The sequence below is a fragment of the Populus euphratica genome, unplaced genomic scaffold, assembly GCF_000495115.2.
Source record: "Populus euphratica unplaced genomic scaffold, PopEup_1.0 scaffold101.1, whole genome shotgun sequence".
NCBI classification, from domain to species: Eukaryota; Viridiplantae; Streptophyta; class Magnoliopsida; order Malpighiales; family Salicaceae; genus Populus; species Populus euphratica.
Genome location: NW_011499894.1, coordinates 1,118,923 through 1,138,663, shown reverse-complemented (window position 1 = coordinate 1,138,663; position 19,741 = coordinate 1,118,923). Strand labels below are relative to the sequence as shown.

Sequence of the window (19,741 nt, the reverse complement as noted above, 5' to 3'; positions counted from 1 at the left end):
TCCACTAAAAAAAATTATTTTACTGATATTGAGTTTTCTACCGCTAAAATCATCAACTTCTTAAGCTTCAAAGAAGAGAAATTAACTTGAACAGGTGATTAACAATTACCAAAAAGTCAAATAACATCAGGAGGCTCGATCACTAGAAGTTAAGGAAAAGAACATAATGTTTGAAAGAACTGCTGGGTGTGACAGGCCAAGGTTTGAGAAACAATGTTGTTTTCAGAACTGAAAGTGTGATTTTTCTAGTTATTGTTCTCTCTTTCTCATAGAGTTGTTTTGAAATTGCCCTTGATTTTGCTGAAAATTTTCCTTGCAGATTCATAAAAATAAATCTGAATTTACCTCAGCAAGATGTCAGAGTTGTCGAGCATTATTATTCATTAGGAGCAGACTCCGCTTTGAAAAAGCACCCACAGACAATGTTATAGGCTCTTCTATAATATTCATTTCCACTCTAGATTGTATTTGTACCAAACTAAAACTTATAATCGTGTTTGTACAAGTATAGCAATTGATTAAGCACCAATTTTCTGTTCATAGCAATACAACTGTACAAGACGAAATGGTTGTTCCACCACCATTACCTGCAAGCCCTTCAACGAAATTCTTAACACACTTACAGAGTTCAAACACTCACAAAGACCCATAATAACAGTCGAATCAATATTTTTGTAGCTTTGAGAGCTACTCTTCAGTCTTCACAACCCCATTTTGGATAGGGTGCCCTGTAGTTCAAAAGATGCAGGAACCCTAACAGTCTGGAGTGATTATTGAGGACACTTTGTATTTTGGAGATGTTTTTAGGAGTATTATTATATGGAACATTGATTGAGGTTCAAAAGAAGGACCGTTTGGTAGGAGCTCTCCCAATAGCTCTCATCAAATTGGCTACCTCAAGAACTCTAGCAACTTTAGTCCCTCTCTTAGCTTCAGCTGATGCTCTTCTCTCCTCTGCCTTTCTGTGTGCCTTTGCCATCTCATTCTGCATCTTCTCTGAGGCTCTTGCTCTTTTCTCCTCTAATTTCCTCTGCAAAAATTCAAGACTTGTTAAATGATGAATTGATTTTTTTGCATCACCTATTGCTTTTCTTTTCCTTTTTTTGAAAAAAAACAAAAAAAGATCAACCCCATGATGAAATCAACAAAGAGTTGACTGAAAATCAACCGAAAGAATAAAAGAATGGCCATGCTGATTTATGAGCTTATAGAATCCCTTAGCAGTCAGCAAATAAGAATACAAGTAAAGGTCATACATGTTTACCTCCTGTACTTTGTGCTTGAAGCTTCAGAAACACTTCTCTATGGGAAAAAAAAAAAAAAGGATAGTTGTGCTTTTCTGGGGGCAATAATTTCAAAATCTAGAAAGACTGTGAGAGGTACTACTTCAACCACCACCAGTGAAGTAAGACTGTAAGAGGAGGTACTTTAACCACATCATCAAGCCTTTGCATAGCCAATTATGACTAATTCCATCCATGATCTCTTAAATTAATGATCAATTAGTCTTAAGCGTCATCATAATCATAAGCATCACAAGAAGAATACTTAACTACCTTGCTGCATGAAAGCATAAAACAATAATTATAACTGGCAAATTAAAGACAGAACCACCATGTAAATAATCACAAATCAATGATTATAATAGACGCATGTACCTCTACTTTCTTCATCCAAGAAGTTGACTTCTGTACTTGTTCACTCTCCCATCCATTAATTATAGCATCTTCTCTCTTGAACCTATTATTGATCTTTGCAATCTTTGCATTCTGCCATGCAGTGATCTTAGTCTCAACCTCCTCTTTCTTCACTCTTAGCACAGACACTTCACCACCGGCTCCACCAGGGACGTCGCTGCCCTCCACTCGAACGGACCCAAGCATTCTCGAGCTTGGTTCGGGGTCCAAAGGGTGGTTATCAGGTACAATAGCCAAAGGGTTAGTTTCTTCCGGCACGTCATCATCCTCTCCAAACCTAGACAGCAAGGTGTTGCTTCCAATATCATTAAGATCATTACGATCAGAGCTGCTATTGTTGGTAGTATTGCTAGTTCCTATTGCAGACCCTGCAATCACAAGAGCATTAAACTCTCTACTCATGGTAGTAAAGTTTTCACCTGAAGCACCTTCACTACTCATGGACATAGAGTATGATCCATGATGATTGCTGCCTGTTTCCCAACGGTTTCGAGGTGGTGGATGAGGTGGGGTTAGAGCATGGATGTCACGGATTTGTTCATTGTCATGGTCTTCACTGGTTTCCTCGTTGGTTGTGGTGCTTGAGGAAGGCCTTTGGGCACTTAACATTGAGAGATTTTTTATTTATTTATTTTTTCTGTAGTTTCAGTGTGTAAAGGTGGAATAGGTGAAATAAAGAGTACTTCAAGTTACGAATTGGAGCATGGTTGTCTTACGTTCGGTGTTGTTTTCAAAGGCGTTAAACAACGTGAACCACACATTAGTGGCAGGAAAATTGTGGTACGAGCTTGAATATTTGTTTTTGTTTTTTAAAATATTTTAAAAATGTTTTATGAAATTCCTTTTTTATTTTAAATTAATTTATATATATATATAAAATTTTAAATCATTTTAATATAATGATATTAAAATAATTTTTTAAGAAATTATAAAATATTTAAATATATTTTTAAATAAAACTACCCAGATAGCTAATGATAAAAGTGTTATTCCCGTCATAAAAGAACACGAGGGAGATAAGGTGGTGCTAATTCTTTTGAATTTTCTGGATGAATTTTCAAAGTGCAAATATTCTTATCCTCCAAGTTGTGTTAATTAGCTTTAACCCCGTTTGTATGTTTTCATTGTATTATTAGGTCCCTATAGTAACTATATGACAAGAGCTACAACAACATCATACAATGCCTCCATGTATTAGATTATGAATTATTTGGTCATTTATCATCAAAATGTGACAGATCGTATATGTAAAGCACCCATATTGCATAAGTGGTAAATTAGGTTCATGAATAGGACATCCTTGAGGGGGTTAAAACTTGGGAATTTTTATTTTTAGCAAAGATATGAAATAAGCCAAACAAGGAGGGCTTCATATGCAAAAATGCTCTATAATTAACTTTTCTATCTGCTAATTTATTATGAGTGTCGGCCAAAACATTTTGGACTTGACCCCACCATGGTTAGGTAGTGGTGGTGAGGCAGTCCCACAAATACACACGCGTCGCAGGGTATCTATCACAAGTCCTGTAGATAGGCAGCACGTGGCGCAATAAAACCCCGTCATGCCCCATCACTGAAGCTACGTCTGTTCCTTCCATGCAAGGGCTTGTGTAGCGCCACCAGATTTCTACCACGTGTACGGTGCCAGTTCTGTAATTCACAGGTTTTCAAGATGGCCACGTCTCACGTGATAAATTAATGTTATCCTCCTACGTCAATTAATCAAACTATTAATCCCTTAACAATTGTTTGCCTTGAAAGTATTTTGTCATGTATAGGAAAAGATGAGCAATGATTTATGTAGAAACTTGAGGTGTTGGAGCCGTCTGGCTTCCACATTCTCATTTAAAAAATCTCATCAAATGTCAAAGAAAGATTCTCGTAAATACACTAGATTTGTTAAATTCAATATAAGTTGAGAGATTGATACATGAAATTCAAGATTTGAAGCTTAATTTAAATTGAATTTTTAATTAAATCAAAGAAAATATTGACAGGTTAAAACCTAGTAGATATCATAGAATTTTTAATAGATATCAAACTTGATCTAAACTCTATCAATGAAAAAAAAAACTTAATTAAATAAACTGGTTATACACTTACTATTATAACAGAAGGAAAATTAATAACATAGAAGGAACACTATTATACGGGATGCTGTTCATCCCTTGCAATGGAGTCTACACGGTTTTAGACTGACATGATTTGTTTATACATAGTGAAATATAAAAAAATGATCAAATCATATTTATATTACACAATGTGATGGGTTTTTTAAATCATTAAAGTGTGGATAATCCAATGAAGAAAGCACAGTTGGGTTGTTCATGGAGCTATCAAGTGATGTAATGGGAGTGTGTAATAAAATAGTGGAATGTAATATGTGTCCACTATCATGTGACAGGTTTAAGCTACAGGTGTTTGTGGCTCCATGGGGACGGGGGCGTCTGAGGGTGATCCTCTGTGTTAATCTTGTATTTTTAATAGTTTGATTAGGTTTTGGTGATTAATAAAAGCTAACATTGACACGCCACACTTTCTTGGTCGTTTTAGGCCAATCCTGTGCAGAAACTTCCTTGGGAAGGATTTGAATGTGTCATCAAAAGTTGATCGAGAATTTTCTGTTTTTACTTGTTATTTGATATTGTGATAATAATTGTTTTAAATAAAAATATATTAAAATAATATTTTATAAAATAAATATATCAAAATTAGTTTAAAAAAATTAATAATATCACCGCAAAATCAAACAGCATTTTAATAATGCTACCGACCTATCAGAACAAAAGAAATGTCTTTTGTGTTTTTTTTTTTCTGGGGATTTAATGTTCCACTTCTTCCTTTTAATTTGTGATATGGATTGATGCTTGATGTAGAGGTGGTGTTCCACATATTTAAAGTCTGAAATTAATCAAGAGACTTTTCAAAGAAAATGAAGACTGGTTGAATTATCAGATCAAAGGAGCTTGAAAACCCTAATCGAGGGAAAAGGGCAGAAGCAGCTACAACAAATTACGAGCCAGGGGAAGCAAAAATCATCAATCAATGAATTCACTGGTTCCCGATCACCACTCGAGGGAAGGAAGAAGAAAGTACGTTGCCTAAGCACGCGACAGTTAGGGCCCCTCTTCATCTCAAGCTTATCATCTAGCCCATGTCATGCTCTTTCACACCATCGAGTGCGATGAACAGGCTTCCTTTCTTTTTCAGATGGATTGTATCCCTGATTGGTGTTCCCTTTTAAACTATGGGTGGGGTAAATTTTAATTTTAATTTTTATAATTAATTTGTAAATGTTTTTACATTGTTTTAGTATACTTATATAAAAAAATAATTTTTTTAAAAATAAAAAATTATTATTTTAATATATTTTTTAGTTAAGAAAATAACTATTATCATATTCTTAAATACCCCATTTATTTTTTTATTATAATTAATGATTTTGCTATCTAGAAGTGCTAACTTTCTTTTAATTAAAATATACGACGTTCAAAACAAAATATAAAAGAATTAAGGCGAAGTCTATTCTATATAAAGTACATTATCAATTATAAGATATTATAACCACTAATCAAGCACACACGTAGGAATTTCATTACTCAAAATCCAATTACACCAAAAAAATAAATCTCAAAACAATACCACCAATTCTTTTCTTTACAGCCCACGCTACCTAACTTCTATTCTCAAAAAACAAATATTCTGTGACCTCTCCTCAAAATTGCCACGGCATACATGACACACACGCGCACTTATATGCATGACGAGCATATATGGAGGCCTGCCAAATCCAGCTCAACTAAGAAAAATACAAGCCAATTCCAAAACTAACTAGTTCTAGCATAGGAATTACTTGAATGTTGAGGTTTACCAGCAACTCTTTTGCATGATTTTTTCTTCCTCCAGATGCTCTAAATCTTGCTGTAATTTCTCACACAGCGCCGGCATATGAGAAATTAAGACAGAGATCAACTTATGAACTCCAAGAAATGGCTATTCGTGTCTTTTGAGGATTTGTGAAATGTGATGCTTTGACAGCAATAATGTAAACAACGCCAGCTTAAACATTAATTATGTAACTCTGTGATAATAAGAAACGCAGTAATAGTGATCTTACCCTTGGCCACACAGTCGCATGGTTCCTGCCACGATTGATTAAATTGTGAAATTATATAGAAAAGTGGAAGAACACCACACACACACACACACACACACACACACACACACACACACACACACACACACACACACACACACACACACACACACACACACACACACACACATATATATAAGGAAAGATGGGGGACTAATTCAACATAAACATCATATGTTACTTACAAGATTATAGGAACGTGTATACATTGTTGGGGGGTTGTGTCATTGGTTATAGAAAGTAAAATGCAAATGAGAGGGAAAAATCTTCATAAAAATGATATGATTTTGAGCAGATAAAGGTAAACAAGTGAATGAAAGAGAACAAAAAATGAAACTCTGCCTAATGTTACTTATTTTATACATCGTATCTGTAAGAACAGAAACATATACAGAAGTGACTTGGGTAATGGATCGTGAGAATTTGTGCTTAGGAAATTTTTTTTTTTTGTCTATACAAGGAAACGTAAGAAAAATAATATTGTTGTTATTCTAATTAAAGTTTCATAAATATCAATTAACAAGATTTAATAAAAAGTATACATATTTTATAAATTGGATTAATTAATAATACAAGTGAAGTGATGAAAAAGATAATAAAATATACTTTCTAATTAGTGGAATGAAATGCTAGGTGAAGTAGCAAGAACATTTTGGTAACATTTCTTGAATAGTATTGACTACCTTACTAGTGGGTTTCTTTTGTTTAAAATTTAATTTAAGTATAAATTATTAACAAGGGTATAAGTGCTAAGTGGATTAATTAATAATACATTTTGTTTTAAATTTAATTTAAGTATATAATTATGATTATTTAACAATAAAATAAATAAATATTATTTATTAATAATGTTTTATTATTATCCCCAGATGAGAATGAAGGAGGAGAGACTATCAGCCAGCTCCAGAGATGGAAGAGAACGGTTTGTTAAAAAGAATCAAGGACGAGAGAGGGAGAGAAAGACAGTATAGTAACGTTAAAATTCTTTCATGATTCATTTTTCCATAGTTCTACCGTTATATTACAGCTTCTTATAGGGAGAGTAACCTTTTCTACAGTCTCGCTACTGCCCGCACATGGCTTCTTGTACTTAGTAATTTGCACTAAAAAAAACTCAGCGTATCAATGGTAACATTCCACTAAATAAAACACAATGTATCAGTGGTAAACATTCCACTTATTAAAACATTGTCGTGTTCATCTACGAGACTCAACATTTCAGAAACCTAATTCTCCACAACATCCTTTTCTAACCCAGAATGCCTGTACGTATGGTATTAGGTTGACTAGTTGAGCTCCCTCATTTAGAGGTGTATAATGGTTATGGGGTCATGTTAGAGGTAACCTCTTAGGTTCTCTAAATATGTCTTGATATGATTCTAACAGTGTCTTCAAAGGAAAACTCTTTTCAACCTGTGTGGAAGAATAGCAGACATTGAATGTATTGCACTGTCAACTTCTTGAATTAGTTTTAGGCTACACAAATTGATCTCTGCTTCTTGAAGTAAATTATCTAGCAAGCTGTTGATTTATTCATACCCGAGAGCTTGCAACTAGAAAAGATTTTCTCCTCTAGGTACCACTTCATAACTCGTAGTTTGACATGATTTTACCTATAGCATAGCTGGTGGTCAATGCGGGTGAAGTATTTTCTGGTGTTTAATTGTAGCTAGACCTGGACTACACTGTTTGGTTGGTTTTGGTGAGATATTCTGTAGGCTAGAGTATTGCCTTGTATACGTGCCAGATTATAAGCTTGGGTTAAGGTTTTGGGTTCAAACATCTTAACTAGGTTTTTGATCTTCACTTCCGATCCTCCTGAAAAAACACCAAGACTTGTTTCTCACTGATTTCTCCACTATTCCATAATGTCTCATGGTTCCTAATGCAAACCTCTAAATCTCGTATTTGTCTAAGGTTTTTAAGCTCTTATGGTGGATCTTTCTTACCACCAAACCTACAACATATTGACTCTGCATATTCACCCCAAGTTACTACTTGCAACCTTAGCTTTTTATGAAATTTTGGTGCTAATATATGGCAATTCTATCTAAATAGTAGGAAGCTAACTTAAGCTTCCCAGTCTCATCAATTTCTTCGATGTCAAAATATTGATTGCATTTGTATAACCACTAGTGCACATCATCTTCATCAAAGTTACGAAAGTCGTGTTTTGGTTTATGTAACGTGTAAGTGGGGTAATTTCCTTCATAAATCCAACATGATCTGGTAGTAGAATCCTTAAGGTTAGATGGTTGATAGTCATTCTTAACGTTGGGCCGCTTCTGTAAAAGGGGGTTTTGCTGATAAGACAGCTCATTGATGAGTTCTTTGAGCTCTCCAAAGTTGGCTTCATGATAAAATTTGGTGGCTTCCTGTTGCTGACCATATCCTTTCATTGATTTCATGACCTGCTCATATTTCTATGATTGTTCCCTATTCGCATATATATTCAAACGATTCTTCCAACCTTTTGAGATCTTAGGACCTGGTGTTTGGAGCCATAACTTGTAACCAAAGATCAGTGGCTCTAATACCACTTGTTGAAAGTTGAAGGGAAATGGTACCAACCTGGATGCTGTCCAGGTGAGTACAAAGAAGAAGAGGCTATCAGCAAGCTCCAGAGATGGAAGAGAATGGTTTGTTAAAAAGAATCAACAAAGAGAGAGGCAGAGAAGGAGAGTACAGTAATGTTAAAATTCATTAATCATTTATTTTTCCATGTTTCTTCCGTTTGGTTACATCTTATAAGGAGAGTAACATTTCTTACAGTCCTGTTCTTGACACAAATGGCTTCTAATTTGCGCTAAACAAAACGCAGCGTATCATAGGTAGACATTCCACTAATTAAAACGATGTGTTCATCTACTAGTTATATTTATTTGAAAAAACGACGTCTCTGCTAAAGAAAGTTCTTCCTCCTTTTCATCGTTGAGCTTTGCCAGTTCAGCCTTGTGACATCTAGGCACAGCCAAGTTTAAATTACGAGGTACATCTCTTCCTGTTCCTGTATTTGCTTTCTTTTCATAAAAATATGTTTCCTTTTTCATTTTTTAGCATAGGGTTTTAAGCGGTAGTAGTTCTCCTTTTTTATGAATTGTAGAAAGAAATGTGTAGTGGGAATTACTGAAAATGATAAACCAATCTTGGTTTTTGATTGATTCTGCTCATGGTTGAGGTTATTTACTTGTTTGATCCAAAATTACTGAATCTTTTAGTTTTTTTTCTCGAGTTATTAATTTGTTGATATCTGGTTGACTGGTTCTTTACGAGTATCCTTCGAAGCATCAGACGCAATTTGGTTTCTTTTTCAGATAATTAGGATTTTAAAAGTTCTGTTGAGTAAATATGTCATCAAGACGCAATGTTCGTTACAGTGTTCTTCCTGATGATGATAATGATGGTAAATTTAATGTAAGATATGACCCTCGATTTGAATATTATACCCCTGGAGCTCTTGATAAAATCCCATGGAAGTCCATTTTCCTCGCGATTTTTCTGCTCTTCCTTGGATGTGTGCTTCTCTTTCTATCATTCCTCATCTTAACTGGAAGAATGTTTAGCCGAAGGTTATTCGAGTTCGGTGAGGTTTTTTGGGTTGATTGCTTGAAAATTTAAACATAAGTGGAAATGGATTTAGAAGAACTGTTGATTAAGGTAATTAAGGTCACGAGTCCAAGAGCATGCACGCTAGAGAAATGCTGCCTTAGCTTGATCAAACTTTTCAATGCTTGTCATTAAGTACAATGATTTTCCCCCTCTCTTTTGTTTTGTGCAAAATGATTTGAATGCTATGCCCTTTCTTAGTCTGTGTATGTTAGACCAACATTGTCTTGTCTGCTATATATCTCTTGCTTTTTGTGGTCCGCAACCTTAAGCACACTGGGATGTTCAAATTAATAAGTTTTGACTTCACTTAAACTTGCTCTGCTATTTTTCCCTTCCTACCCTCATGAACCTTGATGACAGAGTTAAGTCTTAAACTGCACTAATTTTGAGAAAAACAACTGCTATTGCAATATAATATCATGGCAGAATATGGAGCAGTAGGTGTCTATGCTGCAGTTCATTAGTTCGGTTGCCATCTATGTAATAACTAATAACAACCCGTTCTGCAATAACGATATGCTTTGTAACTATATAAAGAAAAATAGTCCAATATGGTCGCTTGGAAGTTCCACTAGTTCTTCAACTTTCAGCAACGAGTCCACATCTAAAAAATTGCGATTTTGTGTATCTTGAGGATATTGCCACAAACCAAACAGCACAGCTTTGCAGCAATATTGGCATGCAATTGAAGAAACAAGTAAGTTAAGGATGTGGTAAATGGCCCACTAATTTTCAGATTGTTCTCCTCGTGCCACGATGAAGTTCTAGATAAAAACAGGATGCTTGTCTTGACCAACTGGGATTTGAAGTAGGAAGATTTTACCAGTCACTGGGCACTAATTCTACCCAACTCAAAAGGAACTGTTATTCTTTATCCAAAAGGCACTGGCTTTTCAAGTTAGATTTCTGCCATAGGCAAAGCAGTCATGGAAAGTGAACATATCAACAATAAACAAAGCTTCTTATTGAGTTTTCTTTTTCAAATTTGATGGGCATTATTTGAAAACCCCACGGCTACTCCATTAATGAGGCCATGGATTGGTGAATTTAACGTGGCAAGGTTAATGTTAATGGACCTTGACGGGCCGAATTCAGAAAAGCATTTGCTTCCTAATTTGTATTTATTTACTTCCATATTTATTAAAATAATATTTTTTTATTTTTAAAAAATTTATTTTTAAAAACAACATATTAAAAAAATTTAAAAATACTCAAAAAAATTAATCTGAAATTAAAAAAAATTAAAATTTGGCAAAAAAAACTCCATGTTTCTGTCTTTTTAACATTTTCATGGTCCTACTGTGCAGAACACAAATCACTGCAAGCTACAATCACAATTAATTTGGTCTTTTTATACAAAGCTATTTTATTCTCTTCCTTATTGCATGGATTGAAATTTCAAATTCTCATCAGTGCTCCGTGCATTGCACTGGTCATTATTGCTGAAATAAAATCTTATCTAAGCTCAACAAAGTTGTACCATCGCACTTAATTACTCGCAGTCCTACATTAAATGCATGGATGTGTGCTGTCTTCTTCTTCTTCTTCTTCTTCTTCTTTCCTGCTCGTTTCTCCCGAGCCATAACAATTTCGCACCCTAGCATGAAAATAAAAATAAGAGGTGTGATAATACGCGGCTTAAATTGAAGCATCCTAACAAGTAGAGATTTAGAGCATTGATAGGACCTTCAAGCTACTTTAATACCCACACAAACACACGGTTAGGTTAAATTTTTAGGTCATTTTTCATATACCAAAACTAAACTATTTTCTCTGATACAGTTGAAGATAGGATATGCATACAATAGCTAAAATATTGATGGTAATTGCTGCTCTCCGATCTCTCTTTTGCATTAATGAAGAGGAATGTTCCCTACGTGGGCTGAACTTACCCATTTGCCTTTAGCCACAACTTCAACATAGATTCCATCGGACTCAAACCCGCCTGAAGCCTGATTCTGTAAGGTCACATACATTGATAGGAAAGCGTGTTTGTTTTGGTGTAAAGTTTTTTGAATTGTTATTCTATTTTTTTTAATTGTTTTGATATATTTATAGTAAAAATTATTATAATCACAAATGCTATCAATGATATCAAAATATAGGTTATTGCTTTGTTTTTATTTGTTTTTATGTTATAAAAGTATTTTTAAAAAATTATAATTTTTACTCTCTTTTTTTTACATCGAAGTAATTTATTTTCAAATTTTTAGATTATTTTAATGTATTAATATAAAAATAATTTTTAAAAATATATATATTATTTTAATATATTTTTTAATTAAAAAACATTTTTAAAAACAAATTTAACTGCGATCTCGAGCAGCATGATCGCTACTACGCCCATATTCAGAACTGTACTGCAGGTTTCAGAATTTCCTAGAGAGAGAGAGAGAGAGAGAGGTTATAATTAATGGTTTGTGACTTCAAGGTCAACATTCAGTAGGGCTTAATTATTGGTCCCCGTCATTAAATAGATGTGGTGATTATTGTTGTTAAGAGGGCATGGGCGGCCTATCTTTCTTGGAAACATAGGAGTCACAACTGTCACTTTTTGAAAGGGATGGTTATTTTTTATTTGATTTTGTTTTTATAAAAAAATAATTAAATTAAAATTTAAAAAACAAATAAAACTAAATTGAAACAATCATACAGTTTTATTTGATTTTTTGAATAAAAATTTATTAAAATTAATTTGATTTGATTTTTTAATTTGATTCTATTTTAATTTAATTTTTTTATTTAATTCTTTTTTTTGTTTGGATTTTCAATTTAACTAGTTTTTTTTTATTTTGATATATTTCTTCTAGTTTTTTTTGTTCAGGTTTGTTTTAGTTATGTTTTTTTATAGTTTAGTTTTTTAAAAAAATTAATTTTTTTATTTTAATCAGTTTTTTACTTTTTTTTACTCGCTACTTTTCTTTGTTTTATTTATAACCTGACAGCAATTAATGACCCTGACAAGGAGCGGCGCTACCCTCTGCTCGGGGCCTCACGGCACCCCCATGAGCTTCATAATTTCTAAATTACCCTTGAGAATTCTCAAGTCTTTCTTTTAAATATTTTTTAAAAAAAATCACATCTTCTCCCTTATCCTTTTAACTCTACTTATTTTAATATTCATTACATTAATTTTTTTATTCGGCATCTTTTTTAAAAAAAAAAAAATCATGATTTCGCCTTTCAGCTTGATTTCTGCTTGTTGTAATTGTTAATACAGTTCTGGTAATTATTTTAATAATACCGTAATTCTGATTTCAGAGCGTTTTATTGTTGATATTGTGAATATAATATAAAATATAATAATTCAAAATAATATTCAAAGAAGTGAAAGTCCCAACTCAATTTTTAAAAAATAAATTAACAATAAATAATCAATGCAACACAAACAAAATAACAAACGTCTAGAAATAAATTTCAATGTTCTATAAATGTTTAATAGAAACCAGTTTAAACATAGAAAAATGTCAAATTATTGAGAGATTAATAAAGAGATTTTAACATAAAATGAAAGGAAAAGGATCGTCGATCATCATCAAGACAGGAAAATTATTATTATTATTGTTTTTGTTCAAGCCTTGAGCTCAATTTCTTTAAAGAGGCTGGGAATGTATTAGATGTTACAGTACCCTACGACGAAGCAAGAACAACAATGCAGACGTGCTTGAGGATGATTTCGAAGGATCGATACACTGTATTCGTGCAACATCCAAATAATAGCTTGGCGGAACGCATTTAAGACTCCGAGTTTTCCACGCCTAGCTAGGTAACGTGGAGAAGGCCCCAAGTCCTGTGTTTTTTTAAGTTTCCTTTACGATAACAACAAACACTTGGAAAGAGACAGGAAACGATGCTTTAAATTAACGGGTGATATTCTATTTAATTAGTTATATTATATCATAGTGTAAAAAAAATTCATTGAATCATTAAAGATTAATAAATCTAGAAAATATGCTCCATGAACCAATGTAACAAATTTCATAAATATATATTTGCTTATGTTAATTTCGGTGGACGAAGAAATGCAAAATTGTAATTTAATCAAGCGCTTTAATAAAACCAAAATTATAGAGGGATATGTAATGGTCTCTCTATAAAATTTTAAAATAATTAAAAATAACTAGGAATGTCTTATAAGTTATTTTTTTAGACTTATTTACAAAATAGATAGATAAAATCACGGGAGAAAAGGTATAGGTAAAAACATATTTACCATTTTTAGTTGGTCATGTATTTTTTAGATTTATTATTTTTTAGAGATCAAGTATTATAAGTGGATTTGTTCACTATTTTACTGATGAAATCAAGAAAAAACTTTACACAAAAAATAAGATTTTCATGGATTGTAATTCTTGGGTATAGACTTGAAATGTAAGTCTGGCATATAGGCCTAATTGTTGGGCTTCACACTGGTGGAAGTTTGCCCGAAGAAAAACTTTTCATGGGATAAGGAACTCTCTAATACTTAAATCAGAAAATACATAATAAGAAAAATATTGAGTTTGTTTACCTAATAACCTAATGTATTTATAGATTTTGGTTACGCCGACTCATCTTAAGCATTGAGAGTAGTGTTATAATTAATTGATAGAAATATTGGTGTTGACCATCAAGTAATGTTTGACATTGTCATTGATTGAGATGTTGGTGAGTATTAATGACATGTTAGTAAGAAACAATCATTGATCAAGAAAGAAATGTTTAAGCTGCATAGAAAATGGTTTATGCTTACATTGTTGATCATTGACTAAAAAATATGAGCAAGAGAAAATGTTAGAAAATATGTCATTTAATCATTCAAAATATTGTGTGCGTGAGCGGTTTGACTCGGTACATGAAAAGACATTAAGAAGTGTGTCATTAGTCAAGAATTTTTATTGGACCCAAATAATTTTTTCAGGCCAAGTAATAAGAGAGAGAAAAAGATGAGCCCCTTTTTAGACATGGACTGCGCCACTTGGGTTGATCCTAAATGGTGTGCATATATTTTTGGGTTAATCCCAAACATTACGACCATGCCTTTTTAGCCCTAGCCTAAACAATATGAAGAATGTTTTTAAAACGATTTATGTGCCATTTAAATAACATATTTGAAAGACTTAGCAAGCATAAGTGAGGGAAGAAAACTTACTTGTTTTGTTATGAAAGATGAAAAGTATGAAGGTATAAATGCATCAACACAACAATATCATTAAACACCTGTACCTAATGAGAGAGTCATTAGAGACCTAAAAAAGCTAAAATCTTTGAGGTAGAGAAATCAGTTACACTCCTTTTTCTTGAAGTTTTTTCATCATTGAAAAATATCTTGATGAATAATGAAAGAGAATGAACTGATATTTTATTTAGTTCTCATAGATAGTGTCAGTAATGAAGTGAAGAAAAAGCTCTACACAGAAAATAGAATTTCTATGAAGTGTGATTCCTAGTTCTAGGCTTGAAATATATGCTTGGTATAGGGGCTTAGTTTTTAGACTTGATAGTGATAGAGGTTTGCCTAAAAACAAGCTTTTATAAAAATGAGAGACTCTTCGATACTTAAGTCTACAAATGCATGTAGAGTAAATGGTTATAAAAAAAAATATTAAGTATAAAAACATACATGTTTACCTGACAATCCAAGATATTTATAAACCTTGGTACATTGACTCACTTGAACATTAAGAATGGTATTATAATAGATTAATAAAAATATTGGTGTCGATCATTGAATAATGTTTAACATTATTATTAATTGAGAGGTTAGTGAATGTTAATGATATATTGGTGAGAAATAACTGGTGGTAAAAAAAAGAGATGATCGGGTTGCATATAAAATGAAAAATAGTTTTGGTTTGCATTGTTGATAATTGTTAAAAAATATGATGCCCACAAAAAAGTTTATAAAAAACTCTATTAAAAAATAAGATAGATTATTATAAAAAAATAATGTTTATATTGATAGTTTGATTTATGATAATGTATATCAATAATTTAATTTTTTTTAGTAAAACAAGAGAGAAGAGGATCGCGCAGATGGGCCCACCATTTAGGATAAGCCCAAACATTTATTATATTTTTCATGTTAAAAATACTTTTAATTTTACCCATGGGTTAATTGTCTAGTCATGTGCTATCCAGGGCGTTCAAACTTCAAACTCAAGATTGCAAGGATAAAGCGGAAGGGCATTATTTGGCAAGGAGCTCCACAACCCACAGTCTTTTGTTTGTTTTTTTTTTTAACCACACAGTATTTCTCATTTTGAGTGAAGATTTTCTTTTTTTAAGTAAGAAATTCAAGCTTTTTATGCATTTATAACCTTTTATTTTGGAGAGGAAGCTTCACTTTCTAATTGAAGTGACAAGACTAAATCATGTGACGAGATCATGTGACCTAGCCACATTCTTTGACTTTCACCTGGGACCATTATAGACCACTATTTTGCTTATTTGCAAGGACCAATAGGGATAATTTTGGGATGCAACTTATGCATTCAAATTGCATGCAGTCATGCCCTAGTCCAATTATCTCTAGGAGGAAAGTAGAAAATAATTCCTAGATGCCTTATCTTTCTGAAATTATAATTTTTATTTCTTTAGACTAAACTGCGTTTTGTATTTGAAACCATGTTTTGTTTTATTTAAAAAGATATCTAATTAATAAGTTTTTTAATATTTTTAATGTATTAATATCAAAAATTTAAAAATATATATATAAAGAGAATACTTTATACTATATATCACAATACTAAAAGCTTTGATGAAAATTACTATGAAGAGAATGCATGGAGTTCTTTCTCTCGCCTTTATTTTCCCCCCCTTCTCCTCTCCTTCTCATCAAAAAAAGATTTTTTTTTTTTAAATGAAACAACTAGAGGATAGCTACCTTCATCTTTCTTGAGTGACCCTCTCCTTTTTTAATTATATATATATATATATATATATATATATATAGAGAGAGAGAGAGAGAGAGAGTACGATTAATTATTGGATTTTCTTACAGCAGCTGTACATGTCTTGCTGATATTGACAAAACAGCAGACAGAGTCCACGTTCAGCACCGTCCTTGAACATGAAAAACGAAGAACATAACAATCTCACAATCCATGGCTTAGCTTGCATACGCACCCTTTTTCACTTGGGATAAGCTCAAGCAGCGTTTTTCTTTTTTTGAGAAATCTCAAGTTCTTCCTTGTTCCACCGAAGGGACAGCCTTTTTTTTCTTCTCAGTTTGGTTTTGACGGCTTTTCATTAATTTACAATCCCTCTGTAAACTTTAATTTGATTGTAAAACACTCAAGCTTTTATCGGAAGAAACTTAGGTGACTATTTGAGAATCAAATAAAGGTATATGATTTTAAAAAAAAAATTCAAATAAAGGTACCCATGAGCTAAGTAAATATTCACATGAAGCCTCGAAAAAAAGGTAAATAAAAAGTTTTACCCTCTGTATTTGCTTAGTTATATCCGAAGAAGAAGAAGAAGAAAAGGAAGAAGATTGACAAGCTAAAAAGCAGGCTGATTGGTAAAAAAAAATGCCTTGATTTTTCGGTGAACAAGAACTTCGTTTATAACCTTTCTTTGATCCGGTTTAGGACTCTAACCTTTCTTTCATTTGCAATATCTTTCATCCAACCTATTAAATTTAATTAAGTTTTATTTTTAATTCTCTTTTGAATTTTAGCCACTGATGGATATGGAGTCAAGTTTAACAAATTGGAAAATAGAGAGATAATATTGCATGGAAAATAAAGGTTAGGAACCTATTAAATAAAGGTTATGACCGATTAACTTAAAAAGAATAATTGAAACCTATTGTTATGAATGAAATTAATGGGCAATTAACGCAGGATAATGAACTAAAAGAACTAAAGCAGAGAAATAAAGAAGTTTTTAATAATACTATCAAACATAAATAAAGCTTCATTAATAAAATTCAACTTTTAAATAAATTAAATTGAAAAACACCAGTTAAAGCTGAATTTCTCCGATTATTTTTCATAATCTATGATCATAATATGTATATGTGAACCGTGTTTTGAATCCCATATCCCCACTAGTTATTTTACATGTACTTTGTTTTTTTTTTCAAATTTACACAACAATTAAAGAGATATTTTACACACTTGCTAGCAACAATAATTAAGTCTTCTGAAGAAGATTCACTGTTGGAAAATTTTTGAACGAAGCACGGTGTCACTTGCTTTAATTCTCCAAAAAGATATATAAATATATATTTTAAAGTGAGATATAAATTCAATTTCAGAGGATTCTCAAAAAAAAAAAAAGGTCAAGTAGAAAGATTCTTTGCTGCTATCTACATGGACTAATTGGCTTTCAACTATTTTTGCCTAGTAAAGGAAGATCAAACCTTGAAAGGATGACCTAATTGGTTGTCATGCTATGCTGCATGTTGTAAATCGAGTCAGATTTTTACTAACCAAAAAAAATAATGATTAAGTGATGTAAATGTGTTCAAAGAAGTAAAAAAAAATTAAGACTCATTCCATTAGATTTAATAGGTTTGATTAATCTAATAACATGATTAAAAAAACAAACATTAATAATAAATTAATTGAACCAAACCAAAAAAAATACAACGATTAACCTGAAAAATAAATTGTAAACATTGTTTTTCAATTTTAGTCTTTTAACTCTAAATTTTTTAAAATAAAAATAATTAAATTGAATTGAATATCAACCGAGAACCATAATTTTCCCTCAACATTGTGAGAACTCCATGTTTAGGCATTTAAAACAAACTATCAAATTAAATTTTAAATAAAGATAATGTGAGAAGATTAAATTAAAAAAAAAATTGAGTGATTGAAAAAAGTTATCTTAATGCTTCTAACCATTAATTGTTGTTAGCAAACAAAAAAGGACATATTATTTTCTTGAGCTTCGAATTCAATCCTCAAAAACATTAATTCTTATAAATCAATAAAATTAAATTAAATATCACCCAATTGACATAATATTTTTTTATATATATTTTGAATTTTTATATGTAAATATGGAAATAAATAACTATAAACAATCTCAAATAAAAATAACATTAAATAAGTGAATAAAACAATTAAGATACCAGAATAAAAATAAAAATGTGTTGAGATTAAAAAAAATATAATTTTAGTGTGCAAATTTGTTTTGAAATCTCATATGTGACAATGAAACATTAATGACCTTTAGACTCTGTTTTGAACCTGAGACCACAGAGGAAGCAAACTTCTTAGTCTCAAGTCTTTATCACTTGGTCACCACCTAGATAGTTAACAGACTTCCTTTTTTTTTCCAGATGAATTGTGTCCCTAATTGGTGTTCCCTTTTAGGGTAAAATTTAATTTTTATTTTTATAATTAATTTATAAATGTTTTTAGATTATTTTACTATACTTATATAAAAAAAATAATTTTTAAAAAATAAAAAAATATATTATTTTAATATATTTTTTAATTAAAAATATTTTTAAAAAATAACTATCATCACATTCTTAAATACCCCATTTATTTTTTAGTATAATTAATGATTTTGCTATCTAGAAGTGCTAACTTTCTTTTAATTAAAATATACGACGTTCAAAACAAAATATAAAAGAATTAAGGCGAAGTCTATTCTATATAAAGTACATTATCAATTATAAGATATTATAACCACTAATCAAGCACACACGTAGGAATTTCATTACTCAAAATCCAATTACACCAAAAAAATAAATCTCAAAACAATACCACCAATTCTTTTCTTTACAGCCCACGCTACCTAACTTCTATTCTCAAAAAACAAATATTCTGTGACCTCTCCTCAAAATTGCCACGGCATACATGACACACACGCGCACTTATATGCATGACGAGCATATATGGAGGCCTGCCAAATCCAGCTCAACTAAGAAAAATACAAGCCAAGTCCAAAACTAATTAGTTCTAGCATAGGAATTACTTGAATGTTGAGGTGTACCACCAACTCTTTTGCATGATTTATTCTTCCTCCAGATGCTCTAAATCTTGCTGTAATTTCTCACACAGCGCCGGCATATGAGAAATTAAGACAGAGATCAACTTATGAACTCCAAGAAATGGCTAGTCGTGTCTTTTGAGGATTTGTGAAATATGATGCTTTGACAGCAATAATGTAAACAATGCCAACTTAAACATTAATTATGTAGCTCTGTGATAATAAGAACAGCAGTAATAGTGATCTTACCCTTGGCCACACAGTCGCATGGTTCCTGCCACGATTGATTAAATTGTGAAATTATATAGAAAAGTGGAAGAACACAGAAGATGCACTACTATAT

At 31.9% G+C, this 19,741-nt stretch overlaps 1 protein-coding gene across 1 annotated transcript; it reads right to left on the bottom strand.

Annotated features, from left to right (window-relative positions):
• Window positions 1–419: 419 nt before the first annotated feature.
• LOC105131838 (remorin-like) lies at window positions 420–2,413 on the bottom strand. The gene is made up of 2 exons (XM_011035012.1): window positions 1,659–2,413; window positions 420–1,030 (listed from the first exon to the last, which is right to left on the bottom strand). The coding sequence occupies exons 1-2, from the start codon at window positions 2,304–2,306 to the stop codon at window positions 839–841; spliced, it is 840 nt and encodes a 279-aa protein (XP_011033314.1). The 5' UTR covers window positions 2,307–2,413; the 3' UTR covers window positions 420–838.
• Between the last annotated feature and the right edge of the window lie 17,328 nt (window positions 2,414–19,741).

Excerpts from the sequence above, each read along its gene's own strand:
- LOC105131838 (XM_011035012.1), bottom strand. The coding sequence starts at position 2,306 with ATGTTAAGTGCCCAAAGGCCTTCCTCAAGCACCACAACCAACGAGGAA. Across the intron at positions 1,031-1,658 it reads CTTGGATGAAGAAAGTAGAG|AGGAAATTAGAGGAGAAAAG; the intron begins GTACATGCGTCT and ends GAATTTTTGCAG.